Raw genomic sequence first — 21892 nt, forward strand, 5'->3', positions numbered from 1 at the left:
AACTTATAACAGTGACTGTCGTAAAGATTATGGTCCTTCAAAAAAATTTTCATGGCTGTGAATCCCAACTACAACAAGTGAGATCCATTTTGTTTTCATTTCACATGAGAGTTGTAAACGAAGAAGGAACAGCAAAATCACTAAACCTTAACTTGGGCCACGCGGGGACTATCGCCCTCTCCAATGCAACTTAGACTGCTCTGCACATGTGCGAATCTGACAGCTTGGGCTCACCAGAAGAATTTTTCTGGCTAGTGTCTGGCTGCTTGTTGCTACTTCTGATACAGCTAACAGCCGTACTTCAAGCAGTCTTAAGCAGGAGCAGGTATTGATCGTACGCAACTCAACTGCACATGCGCATGAGCCCACTGACATCTGCTCAAACAAACGAAAAATGGTGGGATGCCACTGTCATCAGAAACAGTTTGTTGGTACGAAATATTGCATAGTCTTCATCCTAAAGCCTTTGCTACACTTTGGTGTCAGCAGACGCTTGTGTATATGCACTGTGTTTTGTTGTTGGAAATGGCGCATTTCCTTTGCAACTTGAGTTTATTTTAGTTTTCTTTCTCTCATTTATGTTTTATTGCTGCAGTATTATTTTGCAGTAGTAGGCCAAAGTAAAATTCTTTGTTAGGGTATCAGTTCTTACCAGTCAAAATTACAAAAATTTAACTGAAAACTAAAACAATAAAAAAATTCCCGGTTTTCTCCCAGATGAAAAAACTCCCGGGCTGTTCCTGGTTGTCCCAGGGCGTATACACCCTGTAACAGAAATTTTGTTGCTACAATTTACAGAATTTTATTGCAAACTTAACAATTTTCCGAGATTGACACTGTGCAGAAACAGAGCTATACTAGTATCGATTCCCCTGCAGAAAGCAACTCCTGCAAGAAAAGCCAACTTATACTGTACACATAGTACATTGTGCTTTTGTTCTAGACGGCACCATGACTGAAAACTGGATCCTACAATCTCTAAACAGAAAGAAAGTAGACTAATGTTAAGAGTTCCATTGACAGTTGTCACATGAGACAAAGAAAATAGAAGTAGGCCAAGGATAGGGAAGAGAGGCAAACACAAATATGTCAAGAGTAGGAAAGAAAGCCAAACACATTTTCAAATGTGCCAAACAGGCGTTCACCCATAGAAGACCTGCACTGGGTTGCCAGATAGGGATTTGAACCCTACACCATTTGATCACTATACCACTAGCCCTGTGAAATCTACTGCAATGGAAATCCTCTGCTAGTGGCCCATGTCAGCTGCCTACAAGCAAAGCCCGGATTTGCCACTTTCCAATTCACAACAGAGCCACTAAAAGTGAATCTGAACACTTGTGCCAACTGTTTGTTTCCCACAATATTCTCTGCTTTGGGACACGGGCCGATCCACGCACTTTTAAATGGATGCGGCATCAAAACGGATGGTCACACTATAACTGCATGATAAAGGTGGCTGGCTCAGTATTTGTGCTTTAACACATCTTGAAAGAGGTTTAGTAAAAATGTAAGACTGGTCACACAAATGACAGTTGAACAACCACAGCTAGTGGAGGTGTTCATGATGTCAACAACATATGACAGTAAGGCTGATGCTGCTGAAATTTTCACACGTCCTAGGTACGATTGCAAACAAGAATGAAGGTTAACGGAGTTCGAACCAGCACTGTGCTTCCGCTGCATACATTTTTCAAAAGTTGAAGAGTATGTATTGGTATATAAATACAACTATTTAAGATCAATAGCAAAAGTTTCTTCACTACAAAAATTAAAGGATTTTAGCTCAGTTTTCCACATTCAGCTCATCACAATGTTGATCTAGAAGGTGTATTTGGCAATAATTTTACATATATTATCTAGCACACGATGTTTATAATATTACTGTTGCAAAATTAAGGTATTTAGTTAGCATACTAAACATTTATGATTGTATCTCTTTCACTGGATACTCTGTATAAGGCAGATATTTAATTCATACAATGTTACAAGAAGAACGCAAAGATTTGATAGTTTGCTCAGAGATGCTTTCTCATGATGAATAATCTACAAAACTTAGGGTATGTAATGAGGCTTTTTTTTTTTAAAAAAAAAAAAAGATTCCGTGTGTTTTTTGAATTGATGAAATATTTACTTCACCTAATTAACTCCTCTATATTTACACTGTAAAATTATCTATAAAAAGTCTGCGTCATATTTCACACTTATGTCAAATAGCTACACATCCAAATCTTATGTGCTACGTGATACCTGATCAGAATAAGATTCTCTACTTGCACTTAAATGTTAACCAAACGTGTGTTAACTGCGTATCCACAACTGCTCTTTATGGAATTTTGGTGTCATAATTCTGATGAGAAAAATAAACGGTATTGTAGTGATCTATGACATAAAATGCCCATTAAAAAAGTGTATAGTCTAAAAGATATATAATTATATATATAATATAATATATATATATATACAAAAACTTTAAAACATGCTTCAGGTACTTCTGAAACAGGAAGCCGGGAGAGCTTAGGCTTCGATGATGTATAGTATGCAACAAGAACACTTCCGACAATTAGTCACAAGATCAATGAGATTCTGTTCCTAAATAAAGTGACATTTTAACACTGTAATTAACAAAACACAAATCACTAGTTATATGTATGTCTGCTTTGAAATAATCTATAAGTTTAGAAAAGAGTCACATTATTGTTACACACATCAATACTGTATTCCATATACATTACACTGATTTAAAACTTCTCAATACAGTTACATGATGAAAGGAGAAATAAATTTTTCTACTTCAAAATAGATAATCTCTCAACATTAATTAAAAAAAGATACAATATGAAGGTCCAGAAATTTGTACATGAAAATTGCTTTTTATCAATCCAGGTAAGCATGTTCCCAAGGAGATGGATTCCAAAACAAAAGAATTAACTTGTTCTATTTTCACTGTCATTCGCAAACAAAATCTCCGCTATAGGAGAGAAGAGCACATCGATCATGACTGTCTAAAAACTGCAAAAAGTTCATCACAGCAGTTAATATATCCACTTACAAAGAGTATACATTAAATCATGAGTAAAACTACAAAGAAACAGGAAAAATTGAAGAAACTGAAAATGATTTATATTACTTAACTATTCTTCACAAATTATGCACTAAACGACGGCTCAAGTTGAAGCTTCCTTTTATGACTAATTGCAAGAGACAGAAAAAGAAGTGAAAATGCGTAATATTTACACAGGGAGAAGAGCACTGCATTCTCACAGAATGCAGCCCATTCTTATCGAGTTACATTCAGACATCCGACAACACAAACGTGCCCAACACTCACTCGTAAATGGATACAAATCTGCACGCAGCTCCTCAGTCATAAGATCACTGACAAGAAACCGAAGTACTTATGAACACTGTACAGTAATCTTTCAGTACTGTATCCTGTGCTACAATTCCATCACCCTCATTCAAACAATAAATTCAAAATCCACACTCAACTCCTGCAACTTTTTTCACTCGCAACACTGCAACACAGTTACTGCACCAGCACATCTATTTCTCCTCTGCAGGCAGAGAAGTGCTCAAGCAATTTACAAAACCGTCACACATCAAACATAACAATTTAAATGGCACTAGCTCAGTTATTTTCCAACACATTACACACACAATAGTGTTTAAGGAATGAGACATGAAAGACACAGGCTTTCCCCGACAAGTAAAATGGCTTTCTGTTGAAGAGATCCACACTGGTTGAACTTTCCGCAATGTGGGCGATAGCACTGGGAAGCTCAGAAGGCAGCTCTAGCTCCCGGGAGCCGCCTCCCCATAGCCCCCCATCAAAAATCCGTCTCCGATATGTACTGCCGCCACGTCGCTTGGAACGCAACTTTCAGAATCTTTATCTTCGTATTCGGTAGAGCAGTTGTGAGCATCCTCTGTAACTTCGTTAGTGGAAGAATGTCCACCTGGCAACAACACATTCATATTTTTAAATTTTCGTTGGATCACACTACGAGCACGTATAGCTTAGTTTTCTACAATTATTCAGGGAAATCCAAGATAAAAACAAATAGACCAGAACATTAATAGGTAACGTAAGAGGATCGTGTTGGGCAAAGTGAACACACTTGCTTGTGAGGCTTTTCTATCATATCTGGAACAATTTGCAGGGATGTATCAAAAGGAAAATTCAGTTGATTCTAAATTTACATGGAAAGAGAATGGCTGATTATTATTTACCACATTTAGTAGATAAAATTCCAAGTACTGCTGATAGGAACAATTATCAGTGGAAACTATACCCACCTATAGGTACCGTTAGTTCTTTCCTCAGGCAGGAAAGAGCCAGCAATTTCATGTTTCTCACACAGCATTAAAGCAGTGCCACATTGGCTCTCACCTGCACCAATGTTAAGATTCAGATAATAGGAAGCAGACTGCACAAGGATAGGATGTGTTTTCATCTTCTGCAGCTCGTGACAGTTAAAGGAATTGCTGGCAGAGTTTAAAGGTTTTTCATGTTCACTACACTTCTCAAAAACTGCAAGTAACCAATCACTTCATTGTGGAGAACTGGCAAGCTCTGGCAGTGAAGTGTGAACTATCAACTAATTAGCAATTTAATTAGGCTATAGTAACACTGCCGCCCCCCCCCCCCCCCCCCCTTAAATGCACCCATCAGCAAAACTTTGAATTTCACTTCCAGACATATATGTTGCAAATTTTCATCACACAAAAATTGACTGCACTCAGTTTAATTGATGTACTGAGAATAACAGTCCAAAGCTCACTAGTACAACAGAGTTACCAGGGTGTATACGCAGACAAGAAAAACTAATACCCAGTTTTTCCCAGTTGAAAATAATGTCAAGTGACAATATACTTTCCCTTGGAAGTGTAGAGTGTACACATCCTTTCAATGGTAAAGGTATTACATACCACCATGGAACTTCTCAGCACCTTAAGATGAAACCCAGCAAAACACAACGCATTTTGGAATGGTCTCTGATGTGCTGCAACATGTACCCTACATATTTTCATATTATCAAAGTATCAATACAAACTGCACCAATTACAGCACGGTAGCTTTCAAAGCACTGAAATCAAAGACTCTCCAATGAGTCATGTTCAGAGCATAGCACTTGTTACTTCGTTGGCCAACAGCAGCATCAATTAAGTAACACGAACACACAAACAGGAAAAGTTAAGGTTTAAATTGATACACATTCATTATAGCTATGTGAACAGCTAAGCTTTTATCTCTTATAATATTGGTTGCCAAAATTTTTTTGTAATTTTTTCCGAGGGTGTGATTAGGTAGAATTCTTAGAGCACAGCTTAAATTTCAACAGCTGAATATTTATGACATGCAAATTATAAATTTCACTGCCATGCACTGAAAGTTTTGTGGACTACCTGGCTAAATAAACGTTCTGATGACGATTTCAACTTTTCCACAGAAAAGTTAACTGAGCGTGAAGTTGCTGAAGAGTTCAATTCGCACTTTTTTTTGTAAGGATAATTATAATTTTTGCCGCTGTTACTGCATAATTTGTAATCGATGAAAGATCTAAAATAAATATGAAAAAACTAGTTTAGAAGCTTTGAGTTTTTTAGCATGTTACCCTTTAAGATATATCAAACACAGATTGGTTGGCAAGTTTTCAATAATTGCATAAATGGCTGGTCTTCAGGGCCCAAAATTTTTCTATGCTGCTGGTTCTCAAAATATTAAGTTATGAATGAGGGTCAAATATTCCACGATTTAAGAAATTAATCGCATATTCTCACATGTAACATAAATCATCTTGCGTTAAAAGGAAATTTACTTTGAAAGTAACTCTTCTCAAACACAACCAATCGCAATGTTTTCCCACGACCTCCTATAAATCTAAACAGCCGAGACCTCACACTCACTGAACACAGTTTGTTGTCACACAGTGTTGCACAATCTTTGTCCTAAAATCTTTGACTCATTTCGCTGTCGGTAGACGCTTGTGCGTGCAGTTCATTTTGTTGTAAATGGCGCATTTTCTTTGCAAATGAAATTTTATTTTGATGTTGACTTCTCGTTTGTGCGTTTTTGCTGCAATATTATCCTGCAATAACAGGCCAAAGTAAAATTCTTTGTTAGAGTATCAGTTCTTAGCAGTGCATATAACAAAAATTTAATTAGAAATTAAAACAACGAAAATTTCCTCAAATTCTAAAAAATTTGAATGTTTTTCCTGGATTTTATGGTTGTCCCGAAGTGCACACACCCTGGTTACTGTATCTGATGTCACAACAGCATACACTATCTGATCAGGAATACTCAGACAGATTTAGTGGACATCAGTATGGAGCATGTCAGCCCTTCAGCTTTATGCACATTGAGATGTCTGAATGTCTATGAAGGAACAGCAGCGATTTCTTCCTCAAGAGCACAATCTAGTCAAAGCAGTCATGGAGAATGCTGGGATATGGAGTGAAGTCAATGTTGTAACTCATCCTAAAGGTGCCCTCCTGGATTCAGGTTGGGGCTCTTTGCAGGCCAGTCCATTTTAGGAATGTTACTGCCTACAAACCACTGCCTCTCAGATGCTGCTTTATGACAGGGTGCACTGTCAAGCTAATACAAATGGTGATCGTCTCCAAACTGTTCCTCTGTCATAGGCAGTACTCAATGCTGGAAAAAGTGTTCTTATCCTTTCACACTTCGTTTTTCAACAACAACAACAACAACAACAACAATAATAATAATAATGGGACCATACACAACCTGTAGAAAACACTCCCAATCCGTAACACCAACCCCTCTGTACTTCACTGTTCACACTACACATGATGGGGAAGTAATGTTCTCCGCACATTTGCCAAACCAAAACCCTTCCATGCGACTGGCACAGGGAATAGTATCACAATTTGTCATTTCAGATCATTTGTGGCCAGTCATCCACTTTCCAGTGGCACTGCTCTTTACACTATCTCAAACGTGTTGACATATGAGAAGCTGCTCAACCTTTGTACCCATTCCCTGAAACTAATAAGTGATTCTCTCCAGTAATTTCACATTTTTTTACAACACACTCCACAATGCTCGAATGCCTCTGTCTGTCAGGTCTCAGTTTAGCTGTGATTGTACCCTTGCGTTTCCACTTCATAATCGCATCACCAACTTGGCAGCTTTAGAAGAGTTAAAATTTTCTCAATAGATCTGACAATCGGTTGACATCCAATGACAAGTCCACATTCGAAGTCATTTAGCTCCGCTGACTGATCTGTTCTGCTGTTACTGCTCCTCTATTAAGAGTACAATAGTCCCTACTTTCTTTTATACTAATCAGTACACCTCTCTGTAACATTTGGTGGTCAATTTGAGATTATGTACAGGCATCTGGATACTTCTGATCATACAGTGTATACAGGATGTTGCCAACGGATTTTGATGTTGGAAATCCCTCCTGAAACACGTTACACCCCGACAGTTCGCATCATCATTTTCTGGCTTACATTGAGGTATTTAATATCATCATACTGTCACAGCCACCCGCTGAGGAGAGTGCCCGAAAAAATGGCCACAGAGAAAATAGGAAGCTCATAGAATTTTCATTAGTAAATGTCTGATGGTTTCTTTGAAGAACTTTGTGTAAATCGCAGACAGTGGAACTTGATTATACATTCTCTGATTTTATGTTTTTCAAAATTCCGTGCGATAAATTCGTACGCCCTGGACCACACGAAAATGTAAAATTGGGGTTCCACTGTTGGAATTTGTTTGTCCATTTTATCTTGCATTGAACTGAAGAAAATAAATGGTCACATCACTTTCAACAATTATTCACATAACACTGCAATATAAAAGACATAGTGTTCACTTACAATGTTTTCGTGAAATGACAGAGGAAGAGAATCTTACACAGAATGCTAATCAAAACTGTGTAATGTGAATTCCAAAACATCAAACACTATTGGTATAGTTGTTATCTGATTTCCAAGAAGATAAAAATCTCATAGATGGCACTGGAAATGAGCAAAACTGGTTGACTGAACTTGAGAATGAAATAACAATCTATCTTGACCTTCACATTCGACAAATTTGAATGTTTCCACTGCTGTGGTCTTGTTGGAGAAACATTAAAGGACCACTGCCCCCCTCATGAAACTCTCAAGGAATTTTAACAATTTTAATAGAAGGGACGGTATACTATCCCACTGATAGCAATTCAGTAATTATACAACCAACCCCTTGGAAAACGTACGCTTTTTCTCTGATACAAAAATGAGGCTCTACACCACATTTATGCAAGGGTTTATATTTTGTCCAACCCGTTTACAGACTTTACTTCCATCAATAAACACAGCCTACATACCTCTAGACGAAACAGAGTGTGCATCAAAGTGTATTTGCAATAGAAACAATCAATTACTGATAAAATTATTTAATTCGATAGATAAAAAATCTACTCACCAAGTGGTGGCAGAACACACACATGAAAGACTGTTGTGATTGGCAAGCTTTCAGAGCCAGTGGCTCCTCCTTCAGGCGCAAAGGTTGAAGAGGAAGGAAAAAGGGTGAAGGAAAAGGATTGGAGAGGTCTAGGAAAAGTCACCCAGAACCCCGGGTCAGGGGAGACTTGCTGTATGGTATGAGAAGTAAAGTCTGATTGTTGGGGACTGCATCAGACAACATTTGAAAACCTGAGAAGTTATAGGTGGAAGATGGTACTATGCAAGACAGAAATTATTACTAAAACATTGTGCATGAGTAAATAAGAGTGAAAATCTGAGAGCATTGTATGCAACAGAGGTGGAGGATGTGGTGAAAAACAGACGGGTAAGACAATGAAGAATATAGGAAACTATAAGGGGCATTCAAAAAGAAATGAGCCGAGCCGGAGTCATAATTACAGAAACCAGTACCCATATGTTAGAAGTATTGTCACTGGCTGTTGAGACAATTGTCCCACTGTGACAAGGCGGTGAATGGCTGCCTCCTAAAAATCCCAAGGCTGTGATGTTAAACAGTTTTGCGCGTACAGCTGGACATCGTTGTCCGAGGTGATTTGTTATGCTGACTTTCTTCTTTGACCAAGATGGCCCCCTTCTAATTCGCTGCCTGCAGCACAGGACAACAGTAAATGGCCAGCATTACCCACAAACCTTGACCATACTTCGTCAAGTGATCAAATCAAAACGACAAAGCAATCTCACCTGTGGGGTCATTCTGCTCCATGACATTGCATAGCACTCCTGCAGAAATTCAAATGGGAGGTTCTCGCCCACCATCTATTTAGTCTGGACCTCTCTCCCTGTGATTACGCCATTTTTGGTTCCCTTAAAAAGGCTCCGAGGGGCAAACAATTCACCTCTGACGACGATGTCCAGCTGTATGTGCGGAACTAGTTAACATTGCAGACCCTGCAATTTTATGAGGCAGCCATTCACCTCCTTGTGTCACAGTGGGATAAATGTCTCAACAGCCAGGGTCAATACTTCTAACATACAGACACTGGTTTCTGTAATTATGCCTCTGGCTCATTTCTTTTTGAACAGTGCAGAAAAACTGAGATGGAAGAAATTAACATAAATTAAGGCCAGGTGGGTGGCGAGAACCAAGGACATGTTGTAGTACTAGTTGTTTTTGTTGTTATATTAGCCCATATAGCCAGCATTCCTTCTTATTTAACCCTCTGGTCAGTCTTTATTGTCGTCTGTCTTGTTCAAACTGTGATCAATTTTCTACCTTACGTGCTAATCCACTCATTTATCTATCTATATCACCAAGATTAATCAACACTTAGCCCCTACATCTTCTCCAATACAGATTTCTGTGCTTGTAGGTGGGTCCATTTTCATTTTTATTTGCATATAGCAATTCCATTGTCATTTACGATTGTACATACAATAATTTACGGTTCATCACACTGCATGACCTCCTCCTGATTGTCTTTCGCCAATTTTTTCACAAATCTGAAAGCTATTTTCTTTTCCACCATCCACTTATCTTATTTACACATAGTTCTTTCACGTTTTTGTGCGGTTGTTTTTTGGCAAACCATATCAATTGAATTTTATTGCTTTTTCTTATGTCACATTAATTGCCAAGCTAAGTAGTTTACATTTTCTCCTATGACTTTCACTTTCTGTTTATCCAGTTTCTAAAATTTTGTCTGTTTTCATGACTTTTCCGATTGATTTTTTTTCTTTTTATCATTTTTCATAATACAGATTGACCACTTATTAAAAATTTCCGTACGAATTTTTCTAATTTTTCTGACGTTTTTCCTTACTTTTTTGTTTTTCTATCTTTTCCACCCTCTGCTTATTTCTTTATTTTTTTGGTGCCACTCTCACAATTTCTAACTCTCCAAATTGTCATCTCTTGCTATGATATATCTCATCTCACATTACATCAGTTCTTTTCGAAAACATGACTTTGCACTATCAAATCTAAGGTGTCACACACTATCAAATCTAAGGTGTCACATTCTGTTTCTTGAAACCTGAGTTACTCCAAAAGGACTAACATTGAAAGTCCCAGTTTCTGGATGCAATCCTACCCTACATCAGACTCTTCTACACTTTCAAATACAGCAATCTCTTGCTCTTACCTGGTTAACCTGTGAGCTATATGCCTCATCGTCATCAGCAAATTTCTACTCTACCAGACTTCTCTCCTTCTACAAAATCCTGCAGTTATCTGCCACTCGTGTTTCCTTGAATGATATCATCTACCAAGCCAACTACAAACTGCAGCAACATGCCAGACTTCACTTCAAAAAGCTATCCCACATTCTTCTAAATTACCTTAAAAGTGGTATTTTCTTTCCTATCCCTCTGGAGCTCCCTAAACAGCCACACCATCAACCACCACTCCACTCCTACAAACTGAGCTTGGCCAACCTCCTTAACATCCCACAGCCTTTACCACTGCTTCCCACACCAAGAATAACTCATAGTTCTAAGAACCAGTCACAACAGTACAGCGTCCTTAACCTCTCATCTAAAGCACTCTTCCCTCCTGAATTATCTGTATTATCTAAGGGCATCACTTCCAGCCCTAAACTTGCATTTGATCACACTGCTTTGGTGAATTACCTCCTTTCCTTCACACGTAATATCTATTGGAAATATCACTTTGCAACCAAACTTCAAAACCTTTCCTACAGCAAACCTGACATTGAACCCTGTGTTGAACAGTTCAGAGCACAACCCCAACATGATACACCACCACTACCTCAAAATCATCCCTTACAAGTCTTCAAAGAATTCCTCACATCCAGCATTGCTTCACAACCCTTCCTCAGGTCCCTACAACATGACCCTAACCTATCCTCTGCAGAGCTCCAGGCTTTACACTCCCTAAAAGCTGATGACTCCATCATTATCCTCCCAGCAGACAAAGGATCTACCACTGTAGTACTTGTCCGAAGGGAGTTTGTTAGTGAAGGTCTACACCAGCTGTCTGACACCTCTACATACAGCATCTGCCATCAAGATCCCATCCCTGTGATTCAAACTGATCTGCAGTCCCTACTAACACCTCAATCCGTAGAACTCCTCACCCCACCCACACCATGCACCCCACCTTTTACCTTCTTCCTAAGACCCACAAACGCAATCATCCTGGCCATTCTATAGTTGCTGGCTTCAAAGCACCCACCAGATGTATATCTGCCTTAGTTGATCAACACCTGTAACTCATAGTACAGACACTCCTCTCCTATATCAAAGATACCAACCATTTCTTAGATTGTCTGAAATCAATGTCTGTCCCACTCCCACCACACATCTTGCATGTCACCATTGATGCCACCTCCGTCTATATCAACATCCCCCACGTACATGGTCTGTCTCTGCTGAACATTTCCTCAGTCAGTGCCCACCTGATTCCAAACCTATGACATTGTTCCTATTCAAAATTAATCAACTTTACATTTACCAACAACTACTTCACCTTTGAGGGGCAGACATACAAACAGATCAGGGGTATGGCCATGGGAACCAGGATGGCTCCTTCCTATGCCTACCTTTCCATGGGTCACTTGGAAGGGGCTTTCCAGGGTCCAGAAGCCTCCAGCCCGTGGTCTGCTTTAGGTACAATGATGACATCTTTACCCTATGGACTCATGGTGTGGCCGACCTGCTAAAATGCCTGGAATCTCTGAATAGCTTCTCCCAATTAAATTCCACGTGGTCGTATTCTGAATCCCACGCCACTTTCCTTGATGTTGACCTCGTCCTCACCAAATGCCAGCTACACACTTCTATCCACATTAAACCTACCAATAACAACAGTACATACATTTTGACAGTGCCATCCTTTCCATGTCACACATTCCCTCCCATACAGCCTTGGCATCCAAGGAAAACGTATTTATTTGGACGCAGAGTCTCTACACCAATATACCATCATTCTCACCTCAGCCTTCAATGCACGTAATTACCCCACCAGCCTAGTTAAAAAGCAGGTTTCCCGGGTCATCACATCCAATTCTGGTATTGCTGATCGCACCACAAAACAGCTTCGGAGCACACCATTGGTGATTCACTATTATCCTGGTCTGGAATGTGTTAATCAGCTACTTCGGCAGAGCCACGACTTCCTAAAATCGTGCCCTGAAATGAGATCCAGTCTGCCTGAAATTTTGCCCACCACACCCAGAATAGCTTTCCATCACTCTCCCGATCTCCACAATATTCTTGTCAGATCATATGCTCCTTCTGCACCCATCTCCCTACTCTATGGCTCCTACCCCTGCGACTATCCCACTGCAAGACTTGCCTTACGCACACTCCTACCACTACCTATAATAGCTCTGTGGTAAAACATATACTATCAAAGGGAGAGCCACTCGCGAAACGACACGTCATATACCGGCTATTATGTAAACACTTTTCCTCCTTCATCGACTTGACTACCACCAAATTATCAATTAGGATGAATGGGCATAGGCAGAGGGTATATACGAACTCACAATATCCTGTTACAGAGCATGCTCTACAACATGACATTCCTGACCTCAGCACCTGTTTCTCCACACGTGCCATCTGGATTCTTCTGCCAGTGGGAACTAGCACTACAACATGTCCTTGGTTCTTGACACCCACCTGGCCTTAATTTATGTTAATATCTTCTGTCTCAGCTTTTCTTCACTGATTCACTCTGTTTTAGTTTTCTACATCTTTCATTGTCTTTCCCATTATTTTTCACCACTCCCTCTCACCTCCGTTACGTACAATGCACTTAGCTTTTCACACTTATTAACTGGTAGACAATGTTTTAGTAGTAATCTCTGTCTTGCATATTAACCTGTCTTCCACCTTTACACTCTCAGGTTTTCAAATCTCGTCTGATGCAGTCTCCAACACTCAGTCTTTCCTTCTTATCCCATACGGCCAGTCTCCCCTAGGCGACTTGCCTAAAATCAACCCCTTTTTCCTAGACCTCTCCAGTCATTCCTCCACCCGTCTTCCTTTCCCTTCAACCCTTCTGCCTGAAGAAGGAGCCACTGGCTAGGAAAGCTTGCCAATCACAACAGTCTTTTATGCAAGTGTTCTGTCGCTGTTTGGCGAGTACGTTGTTTATCTATCCAATTAAATGAAAATATATATTACACTACATTCATAACTCAACAATACAGTACAAAAAGCTACCTGTGGTGCTCCCGGTGTCGGTACAGCTGAAGAAGAGTTAGAAGTTGGTGAAGAGCTATCTCCTTGAGTTCGAGAGTCTGTACTTTTGTTTCCACCATCATCTGGTGGTATGCTACCCGGCACTGGTCTCAGGACAGGGATGCTGTCCCCCGCACCGGCACCAGGTAATGGTGGTGTATATGATTTCTTTTTCTCCTTGTCCTTCCCAGTATGGCTGCCAGGAGGACCTTTCTGGTCTTCGCACTGATCCACAAACAGCTCAGTGACCCGCAGCAGTTCGTGGGTCACACCCCAAACAAAGTGCGTCAAAGAATCGCCCAATTTTGTGACCCCACCCAGTACCATATGGTTTGTCGTGGCAGACTGTAAAAAGTACAAAACACAATGAGAGCAGTATTTCTACACACACACATTAGTTGGGAATCAAAAAACTATAATCCATGAGTGAAGTCGGATAACACACAACTGAACCTACACAGATTACTACACAGAGTACAATGGTTCCTCTACGGACACAACACTTATGACAGCTCAACATTACAAACAGCCCACACATCAAATAACAAAGCTTGTGGACAAATACACAGCTCATAAAACACACACAGAAACTCGTCAACACTGACTTTTCATCTCATGCGCACAAATAGTAGTAGTATGGTCTTGTCATCGGTTGCGCCTCTTCCACTTTTGTCTGTCTATAGCCAGTCTTTTCATTTCTGAGTATTTGTCTCCTTTGATATTGTCCAGCATTTGATATCTTCCTTTTCCTCTTCCCCCTTATTCCTCCACCATTCCTTCTATTCCTTCCTGTGGTGACTTTCAGCATGTTTCTTTCTTCTCCAATACGACTTAATACTTCTTCATTCCTTACTCGGTCTTCCGATTTCACTTTTTCCATTCTTCTCCATATCTACATCCCTAGTGCCTCCAATCTTCTTTCTTCTTCCTTCCTCAATGCACGTAACTGGACACAGCAATTTTCTGTCTTGGCCAGTTTCTGAACATGCTCTACAGTGCAGTATGAACAGCCATTTTGATCCTCCCACTTAATACTACAGAGATGGGGCTTTCTCTTCAACCTCACTTTGCGTGTCTACCGTAACTGTCAACTTTTGAAAAGGGCTTTCAGTAAAACCCACACACGACAAACACACCCCCGCTTGATGAAAACAATAATATTACTGGGCTGCAAAATACGATAATTCATGCTTTAAACAGAATACTTCAATGAAATCCCATCTACTTACATTGTAGGCCAATCATTTGTAGAGGAACATAACAAAGAAGAAATACATGTTGAAAAGCAGCAGGTGTGGTGATACTGGTTTTGAGCATACTTGACAGGACTTCCTTTCACCAGACATGGATGATCTGAACTATGGCCTATTTTTCTTTACAAAGCTGAAAACACGTTCACACTCTTCACTGTTATAGGGCTTGGTGAGAATTGAGAACATTATTCTGGAAATTCTGTTATACTTAAAAAGTCCATCGACTCCATGAATTCTTGACATTTGTGCCAGACTGGAATTACTTGCAGGAACTTGATTTGCAGCCATAGTGTCATCTACCTGAAGAGGAAGCTCAATCACCACCTCATTCTGTAGTTTTATTCTCTTCCTTGCATAACATAATACGAAAGTTTTCCACGAAAAACCAAATTTCAGAAAACTGTGCATCTTCAATTTTGCCTAGCCTCGCAACTTGAGCAAGCTTTGACACATCATTGTGTGGAAACTTGCTGATGATGTAGCCACAGGCACTACAAAAGTAGTTTCTCACTAACGAAAAGAAAAGGGATTTATCTGTTTGCTGGAGATCATTCATTCACTATGTTTGAAGTCTGACTGCCAATAACAAACTCATCATATCCAAACTTCCACGAAAAACCAAATTTCAGAAAACTGTGCATCTTCAATTTTGCCTAGCCTCGCAACTTGAGCAAGCTTTGACACATCATTGTGTGGAAACTTGCTGATGATGTAGCCACAGGCCCTACAAAAGTAGTTTCTATTTCCTTGTTATCTTCCTTCAATTTAACCTAACTTACACGTTCACCGCACTTCGCATGATTTAACTAATCATTTCTTCCACTAAGTGCAATATTAATATCACACCCAAATACCGCACAAAGGAAAATTTTTCTCCCTTTCTTGGATATTGGTATGCTCGGAAAATCAACAGAATAATTCTTTAAATGTCTGTAAGTGCCGTTTCTTGTTGGATTTATTCATGAAACCTACAATAGGAATATAGCGTATGAAAATGTCAGAACAAATGTCTCGATAGATACTGATCATCAAAAGGAACCTGGATCACTGATGTCACATGATGAGTTTGTTATTGGCAGTCAGACTTCAAACATAGTGAATGAATGATCTCCAGCAAACAGATAAATCCCTTTTCTTTTCGTTAGTGAGAAACACTTCGTCGAAACATTAAAGCACACAGAGTCTTAAACCATTAAATTAACATGACGCCAACCCTGTGAACAAAGAATATGCACATGGTAAAACACGCACACGCACGCACGCACGCACGCACACACACACACACACACACACACACACACACACACACACACACACACACACACGGAACAAATGTAATTAGTCCACCCATGGCAAAAAAAATATGGGTTAAATTACAACAACCAAAAAGAGTGGAACAAAGAATTTGCAGATCAGAGCCTGTTGACACCTAAGACACATGAAAGAACTGTTATCCCAGTTTTAAATTCAATTCCAATGATGGAACAAACGTCACGGTTGAAAATACCAATCAGATCAAAGAATGAGTAAGTGACTATCATAGACTTGCCTTCAACCCATGCAAACAATTGACTGTATGGAAGCGGGTTGGTTATCTAATGTTAATGTTTCAAATTTTTGCCTGTGAAGTTGTAAAATGACATCGTCCATCCTTAAAACTGTAAAATGCTGCAATTCCCATAAATTTTTCAGATAAACTGTACAAGTTGGCAGTTTTGCACTACACTTTTTCTCTTTCTGTCATTTTCTTCAGTTTGGATGTTGTTTCTTTACTTCTTGAGTCAATAATTTACTCTCGTACTCTTTTATCTTCATGTTTCTCTCAGTCTATCTTTTAGTTTATCCCCATCTCCTTTTCCACTCTTCCTTATTAATTTCAGGCCTCATTTCTCTTCCTATAACTTCATTCTTTCCTCTCACTCTGACATATCAGTAGCTGAGCAGCTTCAATTTTATTTATATTTCACAACTATGCTCTTTTACTGATGGTGAATCTACCTGTAAGTCCTAAAAGCTAGATATTCAATTGCTTCTCTACTTTTCCTCACAAAGTCCGAGTATCCTTCAGTTTAAAATATTTCTGGCCCAAGAACAATGATAAAGACCAGTTAAAAAGGATGTTGAGTTATGGTTCTGCGTTTATTTAATTCCCACAATAGTCAAATCAGAAAATTACCACGCAATCATACAAGAATGTGACATGAAACCTTACCTGAGATATGTATGTAGGAATAATCAAGAGGCGGCGGACATTTTGACACCGCGCAAGAGCAGTATCGAAGCCTGGTTTGACATCGAAGTTGACGAGCTCCAGTGTAACAAGCGAAGGGAGCGTCCGAACGCTGGCCAACAGAGCGAATGTGGGGCAGCCGTCGCCCTGCCCCTTCTCCAGCCTAAGCCGCTGCAGTGAGTGCAGCTGCGATAGCGTCTGGTTTCCGAACGATTCTGGCAGGTCACAGCATTCTCCCAGCTCCAGCGTCTCCAAAGTCTGGAGGGAGCCCAGCACTCCGCAGCCAGCATGGCCCAGGTTTTTTACCATCGTCAGAGACTGCAATGGGCAAATGGAAAATCATATAAGAGTGTATGTGCAAGGCTCTCTAACATTATCTCATGATGTTTATGAACAATTTGCCTCCATCTTGATCTGTCCTGTTACTGTTTCCCAGCTTTCTCCTTTAGCCTTCAGATCTGTAGTGTGATCCAGCCTTTTTTCCCTAGATTGTTTGTCCACCTCTAATTTACAAATAGCTCACTAAGATAGTTACACAGAAAACCATGTGCTGAACATGGAATCTTGACAACAGAGTAACTCAAGACTTTTTTTTTTTTTTTTTTTATAGCTGTCAATAAATATTTTACAGGGCATTAGCTTATGCAGCTGCGACGCAAAACAGCTACAGCTACTTGACACATATATACCACTGTGAATAAATTTAAGATACATGTTTAGGGCAACTCGAAGTTTTCAGTTGAGAGTAAATAATAAGGAGAAAATTTGTGATTGAGCATTTTTAATAGCTATAAAATACCTGTAAGATTTAAAACAAAAAATGTGGGGCAAATGCAATACCTAATCAATGCACATGTAGTTCATCAATTGATTTTTAGGACCAGACTCAGTACCTTCAGTGCGGGAAGATCTAGGTTCTATTATCAGTACCTTCGCTGATTTTTTCTGAGTTAGGGCTGTCTGGTACAGGGTCCACTCAGCCTTTGAGAGACCGAGTGAGGTACTGCTCAAATAACGAATCAGCGGCATCATCAGGATTCATCTACAGGCAATAATAGTTGGACAGGGTGTATACGCGGACAAAGAAAAAAAATTCCCGGATTTCTCGGTTAAAAATACATTTTCTCCTGGGTGAAAACATAGTTTTTCCCTGTTAACTGACAGTACATTTTCTCTCGGAACTGTGTAACTCATCCATCCTTTGAATGGTTGTGGTTTCATACACAGGTGTAGAATTTCCCGGCGATTTGGAAAACAAAGTACAGGGGGGAAAAAACGTTTTGGAAAGATCTTTGATGTGCAGTAACATGTACGCTGCATATTTTCGTATTACGAAAGTATAAATTCGAATTCCACAAAACAGTGCATGTTACTTTCCGAAGCATTGAAATCAAGATGGCGATGTGGTTTTGTTAGCCAGTCATAGCTCATGTCACGTGATTTTCACCAGCCGATGATAGCAGGTATTCAGAGCTTATGACATGTGAAGAAGTCAGCCAATAGCAACATCACTGTTAAGCAGCGCGAACACACAAACAGAAAAAGTTAACGATTTAAATTAATATACATAGTGTTGCTACACGAAAAGTAAAGTTTTCGCTTATAATATTGGCCTATAAGATTAATATGCTGGAGGAGAAGCTAAGCTTTCACGTATAACGTTGGTCTTTTATGCGTGTATTACAATTTAAGATATATCACACAAATGTGGCATTAAAATTTTTAGTAACGATATAAATGTCTGTTCTTCTGGGCTCGAAATTCGTCTAAATGGCCCATCATCGAAGAGTTTATTTTTAAATGAGAGTCAAATGCTGTTTGATTTACGAAATTCATCGTACATTCTAGCACATAGTTCAACTTCCGTGAAACGATATTTACTTTGAAAGTAACGCTTTTCAAATTACCATTTGCAATATTTTCCTGCGACCTGTTAGAAATAGGTTAGTTTCTGCATTTGGCAGAGAGCGCCAGGTGACAGGCGTCACCGCGCTTGCGCAGCTAAGATGTCGTAGCAAGCCTTATGTTCGTAATTGTACAACATTACAAGATCTTACATTAGGTCATAGAAGAAACAAGACATTCGAACCTGCGGCTGCTTACACAGCCAACAGCCACATTTCTGTAGCCAGAAGCGGGAGAAGGTACTACTCAATTGCGCATGCGCATGATTCCGCTCGTAACTGCTAAAACGAATCTAATGTAAAAAGTTGTGAAGTCATGCTCATCGGAGGCAATTTGTTGTTACGAATCATTGCATATTCTTCCTAAAGCCTTTGACAAATTTTGCTCTTGGCAGGCCCTTGTATGAGCACTTTGTTTTGTTGATGTATATGGCACATTTACTTTGCAGTTTAAGTTTTATTTTCGTTTTTTCACTCATTCATGTTTTATTGCTGAAGTATTATTCTGCAGTAGCGGCATACAGTAATATTCTTTGTCAGAGTATCGGTTCTTACCAGTCAAAATAACAAAAATTTAACTGAAAACAATGAAAAATTCCCGGAATTCTAATATATTCCCGGGTTTCTCCCGGATGAAAAAATTCCCGGATCTCCCCGTTGTCCCGGGTCGTATACACCCTGTTGGAGGGCCTGGTGATACACTGATCATACGTCCCACGATAATCGAGAGCTTCTCATGTTGCGTTGTGGGCAGCTGAGGCCAAATCTGTGAACGATGTTTACTGCTAATTTAAATAATGATTCTTATTTGAGAAGGAACTTACATGACACATTCTAATCTAAACTGGCTGGACACACTGCAGTTAAATAAACTGAGGTGTTAAACAATGGCCCTGGCAATGCTAATGCTGTTACGTTTGCCCACCAAATGTGGCACTTCTGGGATAAAAATATTGGTGATGTGAAGATTTAAGCTTTCTTTCAGTTTGGATCTAGGGAGCCAAGCATTCAACAGAAAGTTTATAAATTATACTTGGCATGAATCTTCCTTACAGCACTTTTAGAGATAAACAATTACACTCAAGAAATGGGGGAAGGGAAGACAAGGCTTGACAAAATCAAAATACACACGCATTTTTTACTGCTGTTTAATTCAATACAGAAGTTTTTGGATAGGGCACATAAGCAGTATTTATTATCTTCAGAAATTTTATAAAGGCTGTGCTGAATCAAGAAACTCCTGGATGTAAATAATACCTTGGGTATCACAGCAACAAAACAGCCTTGCTGTACTGGTACGGCAGAAAGCAAGGAGAAACTACAGCCGTAATTTTTCCCGAGGGCGTGCATCTTTACTGTGTGGTTAAATGATGATGGCGACCTCTTGGGTAAAATATTCTGGAGGTAAGAAGTCCCGCATCCGGATCTCCGGGCGGGGACTTCTCAAGAGAACATCGTTATCAGGAGAAAGAAAACTGGCATTCTATGAATCAGAGTGTGGAATGTCAGTTCCCTTGATCGGGCAGGTAGACTAAAAAATTATTAAAAAATGGATAGGTTAAAGTTAGATATAGCGGGAATTAGTGAAGTTCGGTGGCAGGAGGAATAAGACTTTTGGTCAGGTAAATACAGGGTGGTGGTTGTTATTGTTGTGGTCTTCAGTCCTGAACCTACTTTGATGCAGCTCTCCATGCTACTCTATCTTGTGCAAACTTCTTCATCTCTCAGTACCTACTGCAACCTACATCCTTCTGAATCTGCTTAGTGTAGTCATCTCTTTGTCTCCCTCTACGATTTTTACCCTCCACGCTGCCCTCCAATACTAAATTGGTGATCCCTTGATGCCTCAGAACATGTCCTACCAACCGATCCCTTCGTCTAGTCAAGTTGTGCCACAAATTTCTCTTCTCTCCAGTCCTATTCAATACTTCCTCATTAGTTATGTGATCTACCCATCTAATCTTCAGCATTCTTTTGTAGCACCACATTTCGAAAGCTTCTATTCTCTTCTTGTCCAAACTAGTTATCGTCCATGTTTCACTTCCATACATGGCTACACTCAATACAAATACTTTCAGAAATGACTTCCTGACACTTAAATCTATACTCGATGTTAACAAATTTCTCTTCTTCAGACACGCTTTCCTTGCCATTGCCAGTCTACATTTTATATCCTCTCTACTTCGACCATCATCAGTTATTTTGCTCCGCAAATAGCAAAACTCCTTTACTACTTTAATTGCGTCAGTTCCTAATTTAATTCCCTCAGCATCACCCGACCTTATTCGACTACATTCCATTATCCTCGTTTTGCTTTTGTTGATGTTCATCTTATATCCTCCTTTCAAGACACTGTCCATTCCGTTCCCGTTCAACTACTCCTCCAAGTTCTTTGCCGTCTCCGACAGAATCACGGTGTCATCGGCGAACCTCAACATTTTTATTTCTTCTCCATGGAGTTTAATACCTACTCCGAATTTTTCTTTTGTTTCCTTCACTGCTTGCTCAATATACAGATTGAATAACATCGGGGAGAGAGTGCAACCCTGTCTCACTCCCTTCCCAACCACTGCCCCACTTACCCTCTTGGGTAAAATATTCCACTGCCGTAATTTTTCCCGAGGACATGCAGCTTTACTGTATGATTAAATGATGATGGCATCCTCTTGGGTAAAATATTCCGGAGGTAAAATAGTCCCCCATTCGGATCTCCGGACAGGGACTACTCAAGAGGATGTCGTTATCAGGAGAAGGAAAACTGGCGTTCTACGGATCGGAGCGTGGAATGTCAGATCCCTTAATCGGGCAGGTAGGTTAGAAAATTTAAAAAGGGAAATGGATAGATTAAAGTTAGA

At 39.7% G+C, this 21892-nt stretch overlaps 1 protein-coding gene across 2 annotated transcripts in view; it reads right to left on the reverse strand.

Moving 5' to 3' along the window:
• Positions 1 to 2107: 2107 nt before the first annotated feature.
• Positions 2108 to 21892, reverse strand: part of LOC126291581 (uncharacterized) — a 172685-nt gene continuing 152900 nt past the window's right edge. For both annotated transcript variants that reach the window (XM_049985114.1, XM_049985113.1), the window contains 3 exons: positions 17116 to 17451; positions 13633 to 13995; positions 2108 to 3959 (listed from right to left, as the gene is read on the reverse strand). In XM_049985114.1, the coding sequence (XP_049841071.1) occupies positions 3831 to 3959; positions 13633 to 13995; positions 17116 to 17451 (828 nt within the window). In that variant the 3' untranslated portion in view covers positions 2108 to 3830. The remainder of the gene's footprint in view (positions 3960 to 13632; positions 13996 to 17115; positions 17452 to 21892) is intronic.

The sequence above is a fragment of the Schistocerca gregaria genome, chromosome 9 (genome assembly GCF_023897955.1).
Source record: "Schistocerca gregaria isolate iqSchGreg1 chromosome 9, iqSchGreg1.2, whole genome shotgun sequence".
Classification (NCBI taxonomy): Eukaryota; Metazoa; Arthropoda; class Insecta; order Orthoptera; family Acrididae; genus Schistocerca; species Schistocerca gregaria.